This window comes from Pyxicephalus adspersus, chromosome 8, assembly GCF_032062135.1.
Source record: "Pyxicephalus adspersus chromosome 8, UCB_Pads_2.0, whole genome shotgun sequence".
Classification (NCBI taxonomy): Eukaryota; Metazoa; Chordata; class Amphibia; order Anura; family Pyxicephalidae; genus Pyxicephalus; species Pyxicephalus adspersus.
Window position 1 is genome coordinate 9,054,087 of NC_092865.1, and position 20,149 is coordinate 9,074,235.

At 39.8% G+C, this 20,149-nt stretch overlaps 1 protein-coding gene across 5 annotated transcripts in view; it reads left to right on the forward strand.

Annotated features, from left to right (window-relative positions):
• LRRC7 (leucine rich repeat containing 7) overlaps positions 1–20,149 on the forward strand; it is a 220,312-nt gene that overhangs the window by 179,034 nt on the left and 21,129 nt on the right. For 4 of the 5 annotated variants that reach the window (XM_072419460.1, XM_072419459.1, XM_072419462.1 and 1 more), the window contains 4 exons: positions 11,881–11,997; positions 13,100–13,315; positions 15,676–15,768; positions 19,366–19,423. In XM_072419460.1, the coding sequence (XP_072275561.1) occupies positions 11,881–11,997; positions 13,100–13,315; positions 15,676–15,768; positions 19,366–19,377 (438 nt within the window). In that variant the 3' untranslated portion in view covers positions 19,378–19,423. Of the gene's footprint in view, positions 1–11,880; positions 11,998–13,099; positions 13,316–15,675; positions 15,769–19,348; positions 19,424–20,149 lie in introns of all 5 variants that reach the window. The other variant, XM_072419463.1, reaches the window with a different exon arrangement.

Sequence of the window (20,149 nt, forward strand, 5' to 3'; positions counted from 1 at the left end):
TACTAGACAGATGCAGAATATTTATCTAAAATATAGATATGGAATAGATGCATAGATACAAACTCACTAGATAATAATTGGATAAACTAGAAATAATTGGATAGGTGGAATATCCACATACTATATACACACATATTATATACACCCTAGATAGATGCAGAACAATAGGATAGAACATACACACACATACATAGATAGATAGATAGATAGATAGATAGATAGATAGATAGATAGATAGAAAGAAACATACATAATATATATGGAAGAGAAAGGGAACATAGATACTAACTAGATAGATATAGAAATAGTAGGTGAAGAGGACAGGAAAAAGAAAGAAAGAAAGAAAAGAGAAGAAAAGCAACGGATAGAAGGAGAGATTATATAGATAAATTGATATAGTATAGGTAGAAAGAAACATACATACCTTATAAATATGGAAAAGAGAAGGACTATACAGATATAAAACAGAGAGCTACATATTCAATAGATAGATAGATACTTTTCACATATATACACACACCAGATACATAATAAAAAAGAGATATTTGGACATCATGCTATAATATCTCTGTTCTATGGGGGGAGTACTTTCCCAATACTAGAAAATAAAGTTACCCATGTAACAGAGCAGTGATGTCTGCAGGATATGTATTTATATTATATCTCATATATTCAGCCCACCCCTATGTAGTCTCTATGTTCTGGTTTTTCTGTTGCTCTGTACAGCTGTGTGTTATATTTTGTACACCGGTATATTGTGTTCCGGATGTCCCCAGGCTCCTGGTCCATGTTCGGGTCCTGTGCTTCTCCCTGTTCTTGTGGTTTGTCTGTTTCTTTGTATCATTTAAATATCACTTGTAAGAAACAGCACAAATCTGTCTGCCATTCTGAATGATCTATCAGGGCGTCTGCAGTGCCCTCGGCCACTGGGAAGATTCAGGGCCAGACTGGTGGCTGTGGGCACCACAGACAGTTCCTATTCCACAATTTGGTAAGTGTGGGTTGACAAGCCGCTGCATTTTATAACATCTAGATTTAACTTCATAGGTTTAAGGCATGTGACAATGAGTTGATGCTATATACACAATATTTGTTTCAGGAACACTGAAAGTTTACGTCTATAAATTAAAATGGAAATACATACCTTTAAAAGGGGGCTCCTGGCAAACAGTTAAATAAATTATATGCCTATATAGGATCTTTTTACCTGACAAATATTCATTATTTTGTCCATCCAGTTTTGAAATATATACAGCCATACTACACAACTCAGCCCCATCTGGCAGAGGAGGGGAACAGATGTTTCTTTGCTGCAGTTTTACTTTCACTTGCAGGTCTTCTCTCCACCCCTAACCTGCAAGCAGGTAGTAAGTGAAGCAGCAGACTAATAAACTCATCTTTGCTCTTTCCTCCTATCGGCATGCTCCTTGCACTGCAGCACATCTAGTTGCTTTCTTCTGCTTCCTTCTCTCCCTGAGCTCTACTGTATAGGGAAACACAAGGGGCTTACACAAAGTCAGATTCAGCTTTCAACTTCTTATGTTAAAAATACTGAATGCAATGATGTTTTATTGATTACAGAGCTGCATTTGTTTTGTCTTTTTTATGTGCGGGAAGTTCAAAATTCATATACAGATGTGGTCACCAATCTGCCTGACTTAAGATGATATAAAACGCGTAGCTGCAGTTACATAGATTCGACATTTCTTCCACTTTTTTTTTTTTTGTTCGGCTAGAATTAGCTTGTTGACTGCGAGCAAATGAATGTTTGTTTTTCATCCAAAGGTTATTCCTTTCAAGGATGAATCATAGCCCACACAGTGATTCATATTGACAAACGGCTTCATTTTGATTGCTGGCTGGACATAAACTATAAGGGGGCGTTTATGATGGAACCCGGCAATAAAACACTTATATTTGCTCTTCTTGCGGAGCGAGCTGACTACATCATTCACCAATGCCAGGAAATTTTTATAAGGATGTTTTTAGGATTAGCTGAAGCTATTGTTATAAAGCCTAACTCCAACCAATGGATTTTGGACTTAAAGGAGAATTTTTGTCAAGTTTTATTGGCCAATTGGGAAGATTTAATCTAATTTCTTGTCCCTGTGACTATTTATGACACAGGACAAGAAAAGAAGAAAGCAGGACATTGAGACACAAAACATGCAGGGGTCTCTCAGTGAAGGTCCGATACACACCCCCGCAGAGCCTGACCTATAGCTATGCAATTAGCAAAGTTTATGCTTGCTTCTGATTGGAGAGCTTGAGCTCTCACTCCTCAGGGGATGTGTCAGACCTCTGCAGGGAGATGAGTGCTTCTAAACATGCAACAATGGCCCTTCTCTGCAGCATGCAGACAGGGGACAGGCAGGGACTTTAATATTTTGACTTGGTACCCTCAACATATATTAGGCTGATAGTTCAGTTGGATATTAACAAATGGAGAGAATAAGAATGGGTTATATAAGTATACATGTTTTCAACCCAATCCCACCCCTGATCAAGTAGCCCAGTGTGATGTGATATGCACGGGGTGTTTAGAGCTCCCCGGGGGCAGTAACAACTGTTGCCAATCAATCATTTTCACACATTGGGCCTGATTTATTAAAGCTCTCCAAGGCTGAGGAGGATACACTTTCAACAGTGGAGCTGGGTGATCCAGCAAACCTGGAATAGATCTGGTCCAGGATTCAAAACATTTGCTGGCAAACAGCAAATGACTTTTAGGAAATCCATTCCAGGTTTGCTGGATCACCAAGCTTCACTGATGAAAGTGTATCCTCCCCAGCCTTGGAGAGCCTTAATAAATCAGGCCCCTGGAAGCCAATACCCAAGCATACATCCATTGGGTTGCACAAGAAGCAGTAGCAAGTTGCAGCACTACAGGGAATAGGCAAAGTTTCCCCAACTTTCTTCGCTCAAACTAAAAAAAAAAACCCATTCCAAGCAGATTCAGCAGACAACCCCTATTATACTGCTACCGGTGTCATTATTTACACTGACCATAAAGGTTATTTAATTTTAGTCACAGTGCCATGCGCTCTCATACATACATTTCCTTGGCACGAATGCCTCATTATTATTTATCAGCCTCCAAGCAGGAAAACCAGTACAGATAAACTACGCAATTTATCAACTGGTATATTTCAGCGGCTACAGTTTTCTCCTCTCCGTGTAATAAATATTTCTCCTTACTTCTCCCCCGTTGACAAATGGCTTCCAAAAACCTAATAAGATTTTAATAATTAAATCGTCATTGCACACCAACAAGGTTCCCTTTTTTCTAGATGTTGGAGACCGCTGTATTTTCTGTCCACGCAACGCTTTTTAGTAGACTAACGAGCTTGAAAAACAACAAGAAAGCAAAGTATTATCAATCAGTGCACTGATACCTCTACTGCGGCCTTATAAGTGTTACGAAAGTCCCTGTTAGTTGTTAATTTAATAATGTATTGCCGACAAATGCAGCAGTGATTTGGTGAGAGATTGCTCATTCCTCTCACATGATTGTTTGCTATATTAATACCCCTTTAATGCTCCAGTGTGGGGGTAATGTGGCTGTGAACTGAAAGAAAGGGCAGAGGAGAAAGTATGGAGGACACTTGTTAAAGAGTCCATTGAAAAGGTAGGGGAACCATAAATGGTAGAGATTCAAATAATAGGAAAGTCAGGTTCTAGGTAAATAAGTGAGCCTGTTAAGTCATTTTAAAGTCCCTGTTCCGTCTCAAGCACCACCATATTCTTCCTTCTTGTTTTCAGCATTCCGATACCCCACCATCTTGATCAAAGAAGAAGATCATCTGGAGAAGATGGGGGCATGGCAGTTGCCCAACCCTAAAGCTCACCCTGCTTTCTGCAGCTGATCTTTTCCCCATTCATAACTAACTATGCCTTGATTTTCACTCTGCATTCATAATACTTGAGGATCAGAGCTTTGCTTTATCATGTTAGAGTTGCCCTTTTTTATAGCTGGGGATTTGCTCATTGGGAATGTTTAAGAGGGGGCAGAAGAGGTGAACGAAGCATAGATTAAGTTATTGGAGGACGAAGAAGCAGGGAGATCCTTGCATTGCAGGTTTTTAGTTGCAGCTTACTCTCCAGCAGGGATAACAATGAGCAGCACAGTAGCAACACCAACACCAAATCTCACTAGAAATGTGATCAGAGGCAGCAATGCCTTAGATGATATCACACTCAGCAGTGTTCAATCCAGAATTTTTTTTAAGCTGGTTGGGAAGAAATTGTAGGTAGGTGGCAGCCCCTGAATTGGGAACCAGCTCAGTAACCACCCAAAAACTGCCAAGTGGTTAGTGAAAAGTGCCGGGTGGTGTGCCCGGCTAAAAGTGGGCTGGGGAGAACCATGTTCAGATATACTGTACAGCTATAAGGATAGAGAACAAAGGGACGTCAGGAAGTGCACTGAACATTTAGGCATTTTTAACTATATTCATTTCATTTTCTGTTTTAGAACTCGGAGCACACAGCTTAATTACTGATCTACATTAGCAGTCAGATTCTATATAATGTTGTCACTAAACTTGTTATCATCATGAATGTCAATCAAGTCAATCCTATGTTTTTTATAGAACCACAGTGACAGTTGAAGCCAGTAGGCTGCAGCTGTCACAGTGCATTAAAAAGTTTTTGGTAGTGGTAGTGAATTAAAAAGTTAAAAAAAAGTATTTTCCTTTTGTTTGTTTTTAAGTAACATATAACATTCCTGTCCATCTATCAACCTATAAAGGTCCCATATGTCCTTATTATATTCTAAAATATTAGTATAATATATAATATTAAATAATTATATTAAAAACTGTGTGTATATATATATATATATATATATATATATATATATATAAAATTATTAATATTATTATTATTATTATTATTATTAATAATATTATTATATAAAGCATCCGACATTCACCAAAACATACTTTGGTGAAGATTCAATCACTATCTATCACTATCACTATATTCGTTTCAGTGAATGTGAAATTCGCTGCTTTATATCTAGACTTCATAGGATTAATGTCAAGCTAACCAAGACATACAAATGCTGCTAGGTTTCTTATGGGCAACTAGTATTGAAGTACTGGAAGCGGCTAATGGGAATCTATAGGTAGCCAGATGCCTGGCTACCTGGCGTTAGCATTGGAGCAGCCTACATAACGGGTTTAGATTCACTGACCTTTTATCGCTCGAAAACTGTTTTGTGCGATGCAGAATAGCCGCAGTAGAATTTAGTCAGTTTTGCAATGAACTTCAAAACATATGACTGACATCATATTAATGCAGGATAAAAAATAACCCAATGCAGCAGAGCCGTGAAAGAAAAGGAGCGGAAAAGAAGAGGCTCCGGGAAGAAGAGACTTTAAATAACTGTGTAAAGGTAGCGACAAGCTGTCACCTATAATTGGGTAACGGATGAATCAGCAGAGAGTAATTCAGTGCTGTTCAAAGACTGTAACTGAGCTTAAGTGTTAAAGCGCAGCGGGTCACAGCGTCAGCTTACTGCTAAATCGCCGCCGCTTGCAGGATGTGTTTCGCCATCTGTACAGGAATAGCGTTCTGTCCTAATTAATCAGTATATTATTTCATTCCTGACTCCATCTTCTAGTAAGTTTAAGTCGATAAAACACAGAAGAGCCACACTGCAGTTTTCACTAGTGCAGTACTTTTCTCTATTTTTAGCCTTCTTTTATCTTTAATTCATTTCTTCATTTTGCCTTCAAAAATAATTCATGTTTTATTATTCTGGATGAGCCCAACTAAAAATCATATGTTTGCTGTAGCTGTGTTTAGCTCCAGAAAGGGTTACATATATAATATTTATTCTCAGTGGCTAAAAAAAAGATTTTCTTGAGACAAAATTGTTATATAACCATTTATCATTTCACCGAAACAGTAAACCTTGGTGAGCTGAGTCAGCACCTTTTTTCTTAAAGCTGATCTCTGAGCAAATATTAAGCCATCTATTTCCAATCCATCCTGCTTTTTTATACCTTAAAGCAAGATATTCTCAACTAAATAGGCTATCCAGGTGCCATGCCAACATCATTTTTTGGGGGATATAATCCAATTTTTGTAATAATAAAAATAGTGCAACTATAACAATACCAAAACACAAGAAAGTGCACCTGGATGCTTTTGTACCAACTTCGAAGAGGAAGGATTTGACGCCCCTGACCTTCTCCTGGGGTGTACTGCTTCAGATGAGAAATTGTCCCACATGACCGAAACCAGGTGATCCATATTCCTCCCCATCAAATACTAGATTGAGAGCTCCTCTGAATGGAGAGCAACTGTTCTTAAGCTTAGAATTGGGAAAGATAATCCAATTCTGCAGATATGCTTTGATTAGAAACTCTGTTCAATCTATTCTGGACCCTAAGGGCCATTTCAAACCCATGGTGAACCCCAGAATTCTGCTGTGGGCTTACTGTGGTCCCAACCTCTCCCATTCACTTGAATAGGAATAATGGCAGATCACTGCATGCTTTTCAAAAGCAACAAATTGGTTTTGGCTGTACTGTTACTCTTTGCTGCACATTATAATGCATTTGATTATTTGATTGTCAATGTTGTGGCTTGCACTTCCCAGCCATACAGCAACAGTTTGCAGATGTGAAAGGGCCCTGAGAGGTTCCTACAAGCGGACAGCCAATAGGAAGTGTCCTTGTCCCTGCTTGGACCCTGCCCATCTGCAAGGAGAAGGACTGAAATATCATGGGACTCTAGCTTTAGGTTTGTATGTGCTAATGATCAGCAAAATAGGGCTGGTGGGGACTAATAATTGCTTGTAGTTTAGCTTTAAGAGTAAAGGTGTCCCAATCCTCCCCATGGTTTACTGATGGGTTTTGGAACCAAGTCACACAACTGATAATTTCACTACCAAAAAATGCCAGTGGCAAAAAGAGCAAGTCAGTGCTCCCTTGCTAGAAATTGAGACTTGTAGCATTTTCTGCACCAGATAGTGACACCCCATTGCTAAATCCAGCAAGGGGGTGATGCATGCAAAGCAGCTGTACAGTTATATATCCTCTATGCATTTCCTAGGATTCTGCTTAGTGCCAATTCTGGCTTCATCTTCTTTAAGGAATCAGCCTCATGAGATTAATGTCATAGGTGTGTACACAAAGTATAAATAATTTGGAAGCATTTCTAAGCAGCAGTTGTTGAAAGACTAATCTCTTTTCCCATTGAGGTTTGTGCAAGAGAAGAGAGGAGATTAATCGCTAAGACTTTCTGCACTGTTGTGGGAGATTAGTCAATCCTATGACTGCTAATCTCTTGTGTTGCAGCTCCTATGGAAACCGTGACAAAGAAACTGATGGATCCTGCAAGATTTTACTTGTTTGGCTGGGAGAATAAATGTTACCCCTGATCCCTAACTATATAGGGGTACTTAAAAATAAGGACATGTAAAATGCTAGTCGGTACAATTTATATAAATGGTGCTTTATTGATGACAATTAGTCTGCGATTGATCCGCATTACATAATATTTGATGAGGAAGGTCTCATAAAATGTAATTGCCCTGCAGGTCAGTTGCACCCTATTGCTGAATTTTGTGTTTGGTGCAGACATGTGATCAGACACTGTACCTGATGTAATGCCAAATATGAAATCCATATAGTTATAGGACAAAAAAAATATGCAGCTTTGTAATTAATATTATATATCCCTAAATATACTTTCTAAATACAAGCAATGTATGTATCTGATTTTAACAAGCTATTAGCCCCTATGTACAGCGAAGCTCAGACTGAGAGAATAAAGCACAAAGGCAAATGTCAACGGGATGAGCTGTTTCTACTTCACTGTCCAATCAAAGGCTGAGGGCAGTTTCAGGACAGTCTGAGTTCAAAGGTAACGAGTTAATGATGCTGGCTGTCATTCAACATGGAAGACTGAGGACATCTAGTGGCCACAAAGAAGTACTGCAAGGGCAGCTCTTTATTTAAGGCTATCTAGACTCCACTACGCCTCCCTACTGACATCTATAGGTATTACTGGCTACTGTCAGTCATCTGACATCCACAAACTGCTTCTCGGGTGCAACATATTTTTGTTGTGCTTCAGCACATGTTTCAGCAAAAGCGCTTTACTTGTGCATGTTAGGTGCCTGAATATTTGGGGCACTCAGTCTACCAAATCTGTTCAACCCCTTCAATGTGAGCCTTGGTAGAGGTCAGTATGGTTTGCTCCTCGTTTTAGAACTCACAGTCAAGATTTGTATATGGAATTCCTAATTCCTAAAGTGCCCCTGGGGTGTTGGTTTTACATTAGATCTCCTTTGCCCATTGCTTCCCTCTATTCAGAAGTAATGTGATGCCATTGTGACCCTGACTGTGCCACTTAGTAAGTCACTGACCTGGCACAAATGTCCAGGGCCATTTAATAGCTGCATGCTGGTTCCAGCTCAATGACTCTATATAGCAAAGCTGTAATTAAATAGAAGCGCAGCTTTTTTACCCTCGCAGATCCACTTTTATCAAAGTAGTGTACTAAAGCCCACTAAGAGTACCAATATGCAGCCAGCTTGCCCCACCTGGCAATCTACATTCTTCCAATTAGGGGTCAAGACCACAAAGTAGTGCCGTATGCCAGTCTGGTGCTGCTAATGACGTTTTATCACATCGCAGCGGCACTGGGGGTATAGGAAACAATTGATACATTTAAGTATTGCAGTAATGGCAATACTGCAACATTTGTTATATTTCATTTTTGGAAAATTGATACATTTTAGTGTGCAATATTATAAATAGGTATTAGGCATTGCAATATTATAAATAACAATGCTGCAACATTTGCTATATTTCATTTTTTGAAAATTGATACGGCATTGAATCCTACATTTGGGTATTGCAATATTATGTGTAGCAGTTACCAGTCCCCCAGTACTGTGGGCAGTGGTGGCATCACAGAGTTGGAAAAGTCTATTGTGTTACATTTGGTTTAGATTTGGGTGCTTGTAGAGAAGGAAGCAGGCTGGGTTATTGCAGAATTATATACAATGACAGATTTCCTAAAATTAGATTTAAGGTTTTTGGCAACAATTTTTTGTGTATTCAACAACACTCATTATTACATTATCTAGTGTATAATAAAACAGATATACTACCAGCATTACAAATTTGTAAGGTACTACCCCATCCCCTAAGGTTAGTTACCCAAGAGGTACTTCCTCACTTATTGAGGATATGTACCTCCTATACCAGACACAAATCAAATACTTAAAGTGCATAGAACATGTAACATGAGTATTTCTTATACTGCAGCTTTGTTAACCCGACGCATTTCGCCCAATCTAGGCTTCCTCAGGGGTGATGCTATGTATATTGGAGTTATATTGTTTCTTGAAAACATCTAAATATTTAATAGACATGTGTTACAATAGTATATTGGTGTTTAAATAATTGTCTTATTTCATAAGTTCAGTGATGATTGAGTTACTTTCATTAGAGTATACTATCTAAGGTTACAATAATCAATGTCACATTAGTCCTAGTAATTATTCTTCTTATGTAGATATGGATATTTTTGTAGTGATATACATATCTGCTAGAAGCATCAGTGTATGATTAGATCTATTATCTATTTTGTAAATTGTTGACCAAAACCCTGTCTTTGGACCATATTTATTTTGATATTATAATTTTCCAGGGTTGGCAAAACAATTTACTTTCCCCTGTAAGGAGCAAACACATGAATCTTAAATCTATTGTTCCATATCATAAGAAATCTCCTGAATTTCAAAACTACCTGGATTATAGTATTGCAATAGGTCACAATATATAAAATCATACCTCTCATATCATAATAACTACATATCGCCAATACACTGACCTAAGCTACACACCGAATACATCTTGTGTTCTATCCTAAATCAAAATATTTACCCCACATGTGAGCTATTGTGCGGTCTAATTAGCAAGGCGGAGATTAAAAAAAAATCCTGCAAAACCTAGCAAACAAAAACGTGGTGTGACGGTGTGAATCACTTAACCGAGACTTGTGAATGATTCAGGGTGACGCATGGATCCGTTCTAATAGATAATTCTTGAAAAATAATGGTAATGTGATTCCACAGGTCTAAATTTGGGTGTATAATAAACCCTGCACTAGGAGATGTTATTTATAATCGCTGGTCGCAGAGAGAGATGTTTTTAGTTGCAGATTTGGCAGTGAGGAAGATTAGCGTACAGTTAGCATCCAGTCATGTGTTATATGGCATAGGGCATCAAACCTACCGGGGTGAAGAGTAATCAGACGGATTCAATTCACCATCTTTGCAAGTTGCAGGTTGGAAAATTGACATCTCTGGTTGGTTGCAATAGGTAGCACAGATTCATATATATATATATATATATATATATATATATATATATATATATATGTTAATTAATATTTCCAATGGTGTATCTATTACTGTTTGATAAAATACCAGCAGGTTCCGCAGTGCTTTTTTATACAATCATTGATATCAGACAGAAGAACTTGCAGTCCTTATTTCAGTCATTCACATAACTAATCCACAATTCATTAAAAAGCCAACACGTTTTGTGGGTCATTGGCGACACTCTTCTGCAGGGCATTGGATTTTCAATATATAGGAATACTCACAATATACAGAGATCTAATACAAAGAGAGTGATCCAGCACAGCTCATCCCAAAAATGGGAAGAAATTCCCTTACATTGCTAGTCAGTTGGAAGAACGTCCCTTACATTGACAGTCCCTGGGAGAATGCCCTTCTATTTGAGGTCATTGGGAAATATACCTCTGATATTGGTGGTCATTGCAAAGAAAGCCCTTTTATTGGTGGTTATTGGGAACAATGCCCTTTTAGTGATGGTCATTGGGAAGAATGCCCTTTTAGTGATGATGATTGGGGAAAATGCCCTTTTATTGGTGGTCATTGGGAAGAATTCCTTTTTATTGGCAGTCATTGGGAAGAATTCCTTTTTATTGACAGTCATTGGGAAGAATTCCCTTTTATTGGTGGTCATTGGGAAGAATTTCTTTTTATTGGTGGTCATTGGGAAGAATGCCCTTTTATTGGTGGTCATTGGAAAGAATGCCCTTTTATTGGTGGTCATTGGGGAGAACGCCCTTTTATTGGTGGTCATTGGGAAGAATTCCCTTTTATTGGTGGTCATTGGGAAGAATTCCCTTTTATTGGTGGTCATTGGGAAGAATTCCCTTTTATTGGTGGTATTTGGGAAGAATGGCCTTTTATTGGTGGCCATTGGGAAGAATTTCCTTTTATTGGTGGTCATTGGGAAGAATGCCCTTTTGTTGGTAGTCATTGGGAGGAATGCCCTTATATTGATAGTTAATGGGAAGAATTTTGCTACATTGCTGGTCAATGGGAAAAATACCCCTTCTATTGGTGATCAGTAATATGAATGCCCCCTATTGGCAGTTATGAAGAACAGAATGCCCTTTCTTTGAGGATTTCATTGCTGGGAAAATTGCACACTTAACCAACAGTCAAAAAAATGGTGGCTGCAATTCCACTGGTTCTGCCAATGGCATTGGCACCCAAACTATGTAATCCCCTTTAGATGGGAGTTCCCTCCCATCTCAAAAAATCCCTAACAAACTCTATGGTAACTCGAGAGTTCTTTGGAACCTGGATGAGAATAGCTGCTCTAGTATATGGTTTGGCAGGCAAAACTTGAAACCTGTTGGCATGTTAATAGACTTTTTATCCAAGCAATGACTTAATATTTGGACCTTACCATTAGTATGGCACTCTTTTTGGTCTGTCTCTCATATTTTGCACGCATATGGTGAATATAGAAGCATATGCTTCCTTTCATCTTTTGACTAATGACATTTATGCTGTCTTCCTTTCAAAATACACAGACTCCTTCTCAGCAGAGTAACATTCTGGATAACGGTCAAGAAGATTTATCTCTCAGCCAATGGAATCCTTACCCACTGGGCCGGCGTGATGTTCCTCCTGAAACTGTTGCTAAGAAGGTATATGATGAGCCATGGATCAAATTGTTAACCCAATGCCAAGTACCATAGGCATACAGTAGAAGCTTGTATATGTATTTTCAACCTTTTTACCATGGGGGAACCCATGAAATAACTTTCAGGTCTTCAGGGAACCCTTTCTATAATTACTATATTCACAGCTCATGGTACATTAGTGTGGTTGTCAATGGGAAGAATGTTGCTTACATTGCTGACCATTGGGAAGAATGTCACCCTTAGAGAGAGCCAAAAAGATCATTGGTGTCACCTAAACTAACATGAGAAGCACAGATTTCTCATTGCTCAAGGAACCTCCAGCAACCTCCGAGGGAACCCTTGGGATCCATTAAACCCTGGTTAAGAAACAACTGTTGTTTCAAATGTACAACCAGAGTATCCAGGCAAATGCAGTATTCAACCCCAGATTTTTTTATAAGCTGGGTAGGAAGAAGATGTAAGTGGGTGGAACCCCCTGTATTATAATCCAAATTTTCAGTAGCCACCAAAAACAGATGGGTGGTTACTAAAAAGTGATGGGTGGTGCACCCAGCTAAGAGGGGCTAGGGAGAACACTGCAAATTTTTAGATAATGTACTTGCCAATAATCCCCAATATCTAGGGACAACCTAAAATTTGGAAACGTGTACATGAAAATATTTTTGTCTCTATTTTAAGGTTTACTCTGCTCACTTTTTTCCAACTTTTACATCCCATTTTTACCAGCTGGTCTTAATCGGTTGCTGATAACACTCCTCTCTCCAAAGAGTACATAATAGTATTAAATAACAGAGCAGCATCATTTGTAGGAATGTATGCAATTATCGGATTTGCTGATTGATGCTACTGTGCACACTCTTAATAGTTAAAGGACAACATGTGCTAAAAGAAAATATATGTTATCAGCATAAAACCATGAAACCAAGCAGTTGACAGAGGACCAGATTACCTTTTAGTATAAGTTATACAGGTTGGTAATTAAAAGAGGAAAATGAAAATCCTGGTAGAAGTTGTTTTTATTTCTACATTTTGAAAAATTCCTATTGTCTCAATTGCTTCTTTTTAGCTTCCTTAATCTTAGCCTAACAGGTTGCATTACTCACAGGCAGGTAGCCATATCCAGACACTGATGGGATCGCAGAGCTTGCAGCACAGATCCAGGGAGCAGCCGCACTATGACGGTGGGATGAACAAAGTGACAATCCAGCAGTACCAGTCCCCGCTGCCGATACAGATCCCAGCTGCACAGAGAGGACCCCAATCTGGACGATGCCTAATCCAGACTAAAGGGCAAAGAAGCATGGACGGGTATCCGGAGCAGGTATGCGGAACTAAAATAGTGGGAAATGTAGGATCTTGATCACTTATCACAATCTACAAAGCTGGTGTCTTTATCTCACCTTTTCTAAATGGACCTATCATCAGATTTTTTTTGTCAAGTTCAAGGTGGCAATGTGTTGTTGTAACACTCCAAAGAACTTATTACCTTTAAAAAAGATCAGAATACTCCATCTTCATATGGTGGGTTCATGATCTACTTTCTGGACTGAGATAATGACTCTGAGATGATACAGCCATGTATATCCTGGTGCCCTTGCAAGTATTGGCTCTGTTCTCTGCCGAGATGGACCCTTGCTCGCTGTCTGGAAGCATTGGGTTCTCTGCAAAGGTCCAACAGCCTCAAGACCCCCCCCCCCCCCTCCTCATGTGAGACCTTTGCAATTAGGAAAACACATGCCCTCTGCCGATTCGAGGGACCACTGCTTCCATACTGAGTGCAAAAAGTCCTTCTCTGCAGGATGCTGGCAAAGAACATTCTTTTCTACTCAAGCAGTGGCTGCTTAATAAAGAAAACTAACTGTAAGACTTTGCACCCTTTCATGTTAATGAATTAATTTAGCTGACCTAAACTCAAAGTGCAGTTGGGCTTTAAGTCATTTTCATGCCTCGTTTAATCCCGGATGCCCAGCCCTGAGGCCACTGCTGTAATCACACATTTTATCAGAGCCATAAATCAGACGCACCCAGGACACACTTACATTACAGGAGACTGAGCCAAGCTGCCATTTGTGCTTTATTGCTTACTGATAAAATTACAGAAAATGCAATAAAATTGACAGCTTTATGTGGATATATACCTTCATATCTTTTTTATATCACTGAAATGATCCATCAAGGCTTGGGGACTCGGACCTTGGGGTTGTATGTGTGTGTCGGGGGGTGGTGGGGGTTGTTTTTCTTTCAGATAAATGCTGTTAGATTTTAGATCATCTGTTCAAATTTCAAGCAGGTGTAAATGCAACCTTGATGACAATGAGAGTAGAATTATTATAATAATTATGCAAACAATTCATGATGAGCTTATCAGTTTGTATTATTTCTTTCTCCTGTGCCATGTACTAGGTTTTCTTAGTATTACAATTCCCTATGGTATTAAACATATTGCAGATAAATAAGGTTATGTACACGTCAGATAGTTATTTCGTCTCGGGTGAGAATCTGACATGTGTACAGCAGTCGGCTGAGATCATTTATGGATCCATCCTGACCTCCTATTGGGTAACTTCATGCAATACAAGTCAAGGGAGGAGAGCGCAGTGGGGTGCTGCTTGCTCATCCCCCCGCATCCCTGCTTCAAAGAACAGAAAGGGTGCTATGTGTGCAACGCTTGTTCCTGTTTCTGTCACTGGAAAAGAAGAGGGGGGTAATGGAATGGGCATAGGAAAGGCGGCCATGACCGGGCATGTTGGAGGGTGGACACGTAGGGGTTAAGGGGCAGGAAGAGCCATGGGGGGGTAGACCCTAAGGCAGAAAAAGAGTTAAATAGAGGAGAAAGTAGGAAGAAGAACATTCTAGAGTGAAAAATCAGAACAGCTTCTCTCTCTTCTTCCCTTCCTGGTTTTAGTGGCTTGAGAAGTGGGTGGTTTGGTGTCCTTGAGGGCAGTATGGTAGTGACTGTATGGTGGTGAGAGGACCTGCCTTAGGTGTAGCGCCTGCCAAAGTAGTGGTGGTGAAAGTGGCAGCACAGGTGCAGGAAGCCGAGGGTCTGCCGGATTGGTTTAGTTCAGGCAGGGTGGTGCACCTGGGAGAAAGAGGATCATTCCAAGGCCACTAGTTTAAAGATAGACAATGTGGTTTGGAAATTAGGTTATGGGAATTGTTGATGTGTTTTAATTTTACAAATGTTGTTTTAATAAACATCTGACAAAGCCAATTTTTTTCCAAACGGTGGTCTGAGAGCTCCTTTGGCGGTATGAAAGGAGAATTGGGGAGAAAAAGTTAAATGGGAGGTGACATCAGCATTGCCAGGTCACGATCATGAAACTTTGTTTCCAGTGACAAAAAAAGTACACGTATATTCGGCCTTAGAACATGGTCATCAATGGATCCTTCATACTAAAGGTCTGGGAGAGTCCAGGAACCCTTTACTTTGCTAAAGAAGCCCTTTGACCCATATGATCATTAATATTTTTTTATCAGCATTTTGATGGTTGAAAAGCTGACACCTGAATGGGTTAGTATGGGATAACGCACCTCATTCCTGCACCCCAACACTTAATACCCTTTAAAAAGTTTCTTGATTGCAAAATAGTTGTTTTTTTATGGGAACAATCCAAGTTTTAGTGTGATGTTTTTTTGTTCTATTCATAATATTTTGATCCCGTTGTCATTTTATACCAGTACTGTGTAAGGATAGAGAAGAATCCTGGGCTTGGATTTAGTATCAGCGGTGGACTCAGCGGTCAGGGGAACCCATTCAAACCTTCTGATAAGGTGGGTGGATAAATGTTGTGTTGTTTTGTAATATGTAGAACACAGACATATCCAGTGGTATTGTTTGCTGTTTACCAAGTAGTATAATAAATTTATTATATATACTGTTTTATCATTTTTTTAATCAATTTAATATTACATGTTTGGTCACTGTATATGTTTAAAGAGTCCCTTTAAAGAGTTGGTCCATATTGCAATAAATTAAGACTTCATCTTCTCTTCTCTGGAGTGACACTGATAGTCTGGAGCAGTGTTCCTTGGCCTTTTTTACTATTCGAGAACCCCTTAAGATAATTTTCAGGTCATTTGGGAACCCCTGCCCTAAGTACTGTATCCACAAATTATATTACATTAGTGTGGTGGTCTGTAGGAGGAATGCCTCTTGCATTGCTGGCCATTGGGAAGAATGTCACCCTTACAGTTAGCTAAAAAGATCATTGGTGTCAGTTTAAACTGACCTAGAGGCACAAATTACCACAAAAGGACCCCTAGCAATCTCTGGAGGAACCCTAGGGTTTCATGAAACCTTGGTTGAGAAACGCTGGTCTGGAGACTTCTGCAGGGGGTTCTTCTTCTCCAAACTAGGACTGTCCTGAGATTCTAATGCCGAAGGTTTTTGCTTTATATCTCTGTCTTGGATGGATGCTGCCAGGTTGAATCACTGAAGGTCTTCCAATATATCTCTGGAATGCAATCATTGGGAGATCATAATCTAAATTCTCAGCTTCACCTTCCCTTACATGAAAGTTTTACTTTTTTATTCCAGAGGGGTAAGACATTCTAGGTTTAGCAATGGATTTGGTTGGACAACGTCTGATGATGCTGCTGGACTCACTGATAGACTAATGGTGGATTCAACCTAACAACATCAATCCTTAATTCAACAGGATATAATGCAGTAACTGTTATGAAAGCAATGTATTGTACTCACGAATGTACAAATACTATTCCAAATGCTTTTCATTGTTTCCTTGAATTTTGTACCATTTGGTGGACATCACCATGAACATCTCCATAGTTACCATTTTTCTTTTTTTGTTCTAAAAAATTTGAAGGATGTTTTTGTATCCACAGTAAGAACAGGTGGGGGTGACACATTAGCTGATTGATTCAGGTGCCGGCTGGAAATGTTATATGAAAACCCACATACCGCTCTAGTGGGACTTCAATCATTTGGTACACTTAGTCATTAAATAAGCGGATAATTATAGGATTGCAACCAGCTATTAATTCTTGTAATCTCCAGCTAGTGTACAAATAGTTCTTAAAAACCTCTTTGTAAATGATGAAATGGCAGAGTAGTTTTCATTAGTTGAAGAAATTTACAGACTAGTATTTCCCCAAAAGTGGAAGTGTTCAAAGTGGACCTGTCCCTATACCACATTTTTCAAGTAAATCTGTACCTGAAACTGTAAATCAGTAGTGGTTAGCCTATAAAAACAGAGAGCCACAAATGTGGTCCCTGACATCACCATAGTATTGTAAATGATAATTATTGTAATTAATGCTATATTAAGATGTCCAAGACTGCAAACATTCAACAGATTTTCAAAGACTACAACCATGATAATCAAAGACTGGAGAATATGCAAAGAATGGATTGGTTCCATGAAACTGCTTTTAGCACCTGCACGTTTGTGACCACTATAGGTCACCTTCTTTGCTAAGTTCAGAGGGTAGGGACTTTAGATTTAATATTGTATATCCCAGAAGCCCTGTGGTTCCATAAAGACTTTTCAAGTGTCAATCAAGTTGAGCAAAGCTGGGGGCATACATGTCACATCATGCATCAACACCGTGTCCCAAAAAAACAAGTATGCAACCCGACCACGTTGGCATGGGTCTGCTTCTATTGCAAGCATTGTAAGGAATCAACAGGGAGCACATAGTATGATTAGTGTGCCATCAACTTTTTGGATAATAAAATGAACCAGCATGAAGGCCTGGTACACTGTAGCTATTAGACAGGCACCCTATATGAATATTTAAACATCATTCTCAGTTTAGCATAGAATGAAGCTTCTATATGGGGCATGTGGGATCTTAGAAGGTATTGAAGAGGCATGTCCTAAAATGGGCACCATTGGACACACTTTTGGTTAGGAGACAGAGACATCTATTTTTGTGGAATAAAGTAGTTCTAAAAAAATACATATACACATAGAATTATACATTGTATTAAACTGGTTGAGAATTATTATTTTAAAAGGACAGGCTCTCTGTCAATCAATCTAATTAGAACACATTAGGTACTTTACAAAAAATTGGGTACTGTTGGATGAAAGGCTACTGTGTCATTGCTGCAAAGGATTATAGGTAAGGGTACATAGAAGCAGCCAGTTCAGAGTTAGCCAGTATTTTGCTTGGAAAGGACTGCACTCATTGAACATTAATGCAATTGGCTCCCCCACTATTAAACTCCTTGAACCCGCCCAGCAGCAGTGTTCATGTGCACCATATTCTATTGCTAATCACAGCATTGCAATTTGGTGCACAACAACATTTGTTCCTTGGCAATAGAGCCAGTTACTCATGCACACTGCAAGTCCACTTCTCGTAGGGTTCAGTGCACCTTATCAGCAGATGTAGAGATGCTACTACTGTCCAGACAAGACTAACCCAATATTTCTATGGTTCAATAACCCATAACAACCAATCAGATCTCACTTCAAGACATTTAGCTTAGTGGAGGGGTGTCAAACTCTGGTCTGCGGGCCAAATCTGTCCTACAACATCCTTTTTTTTTGGCCCCCCAAAAAATCCTAAATATGAACTGCAGCTGGCCTGCTGCTGCATTGCAATAACGCCGCTAATACGATACTGGGCATCACTCGCGTCTATAGACCAGCGGGCTCTCTGCCTATGCGTGACCCCCACATTGGACTGTTTTATAGATGCAAGTAATGCTGGGAATTGTAGTAGCGGCGCTATTTCAATGAAGAGGGAGTTCCAGTGGTGGAGAACTCATAGGATTTAGCTCCGCACTGGCATTTCCAGCACTACTGCCCAGCTACCCGTAGGAGGTGCCAGGAGGCTTTTGGAGTTACAGGGGCTTCTTGGGGACCCATGGCCTTGTGTCATTTAGCGGTGTCTCAGGCTGTGCGTAGCCTGCTGTTATCAAAGTAATGCCGTTGCCGGATTTTATAAGCATCTTCCGGGGTCAGTCAAGACGCACAAGCACACCCTCCTCTGTTGACATTCATTAGCGACCTGTCATCAGGTTTTATATCTAATGAGAAGGAAAAACTTCCTCAATTTTTTCAATAAATTTAAAGGTTGGCCCGTGACTTTGTCTAAGTTTTTAATTTTGGCCCTGTGTGTATTTGAGTTTGGCACCCCTGGCTTAGTGTATACATTTTGACCGGCTGCCATAGGTTACCTTGCAGAATGCATGTGTATCATGTATATTCGCCATTCTGTTGATGTGTCTCACGATTTACATCAGTGTCGTGCTCCCAACACACCTTCCGAAGTGAGTCGCCTCCATCTATATCCGTGGACACCCAGAGGCATCACACTTAGTACAACTTCAGTGTAGAGCAATGGTGATAGACACCTAACCTGTGTTTCTGACTTATAGGGTATCTTTGTTACTAGGGTTCAGCCTGATGGACCAGCGTACGGGGTTCTCCGGCCTGGGGACAAGATCCTACAGGTAAGCAGATAAAGTTTATTTGTGTCTTGTCAACCTAATCTGCACATACCCAGTGGTGAAGTTTGTGTTATGTTATGATTTTTTACTCTATATAATGTAAATTTGAAGCGTAACACCGCTCAAAACTTTTTACTAGAATAGACAAGTGGAGAGTCTCTCTTAAATTATTTGTGCACCATTGGGAAGATTTCCCCTGACGTCTTAAAGGTGTCTACACCTTCCTGTCCTGGTTCCTGTTCCTCCTGGGCTTTTGCAGATGTAACCAAAAGCGGGTCCCTGTGCTTGACTGACCAGGGACCCCCCTCTCGATTGTTATAGAGCAGCAGCAAAGCATGGAAATAAGTGGTCCAGGGCTTATCTGCATTGCTTTGATCCCTCTGTCAATGTGGCTGCTTTGGAAAGGGGGGGAGGTTGGGGGTTCTGTGCATTGCAGTTATTGTTGCAGGTCAAGCCATGGCTGTGGGGGCCCATGTTAGCTTAGAAAACCTCAAGGGCCCTCATGCAACAGCACACTTGTACCTTCCTATGTCCTCCCCTGCTCCTGGGTGCCACAGGGAAGCTACATTAACACTCATGCTGGTATGCTTATATAAAGCTTCATATCCAATCACACATACTTATCATTCCCCTTTACAAGCCGCTTGCAGTGATAGTCACATGATCAATCAATTGACCAATCTAAACTTTGATCCTCCCCTTCAGCTCAGAGATCATATGACCAAATGC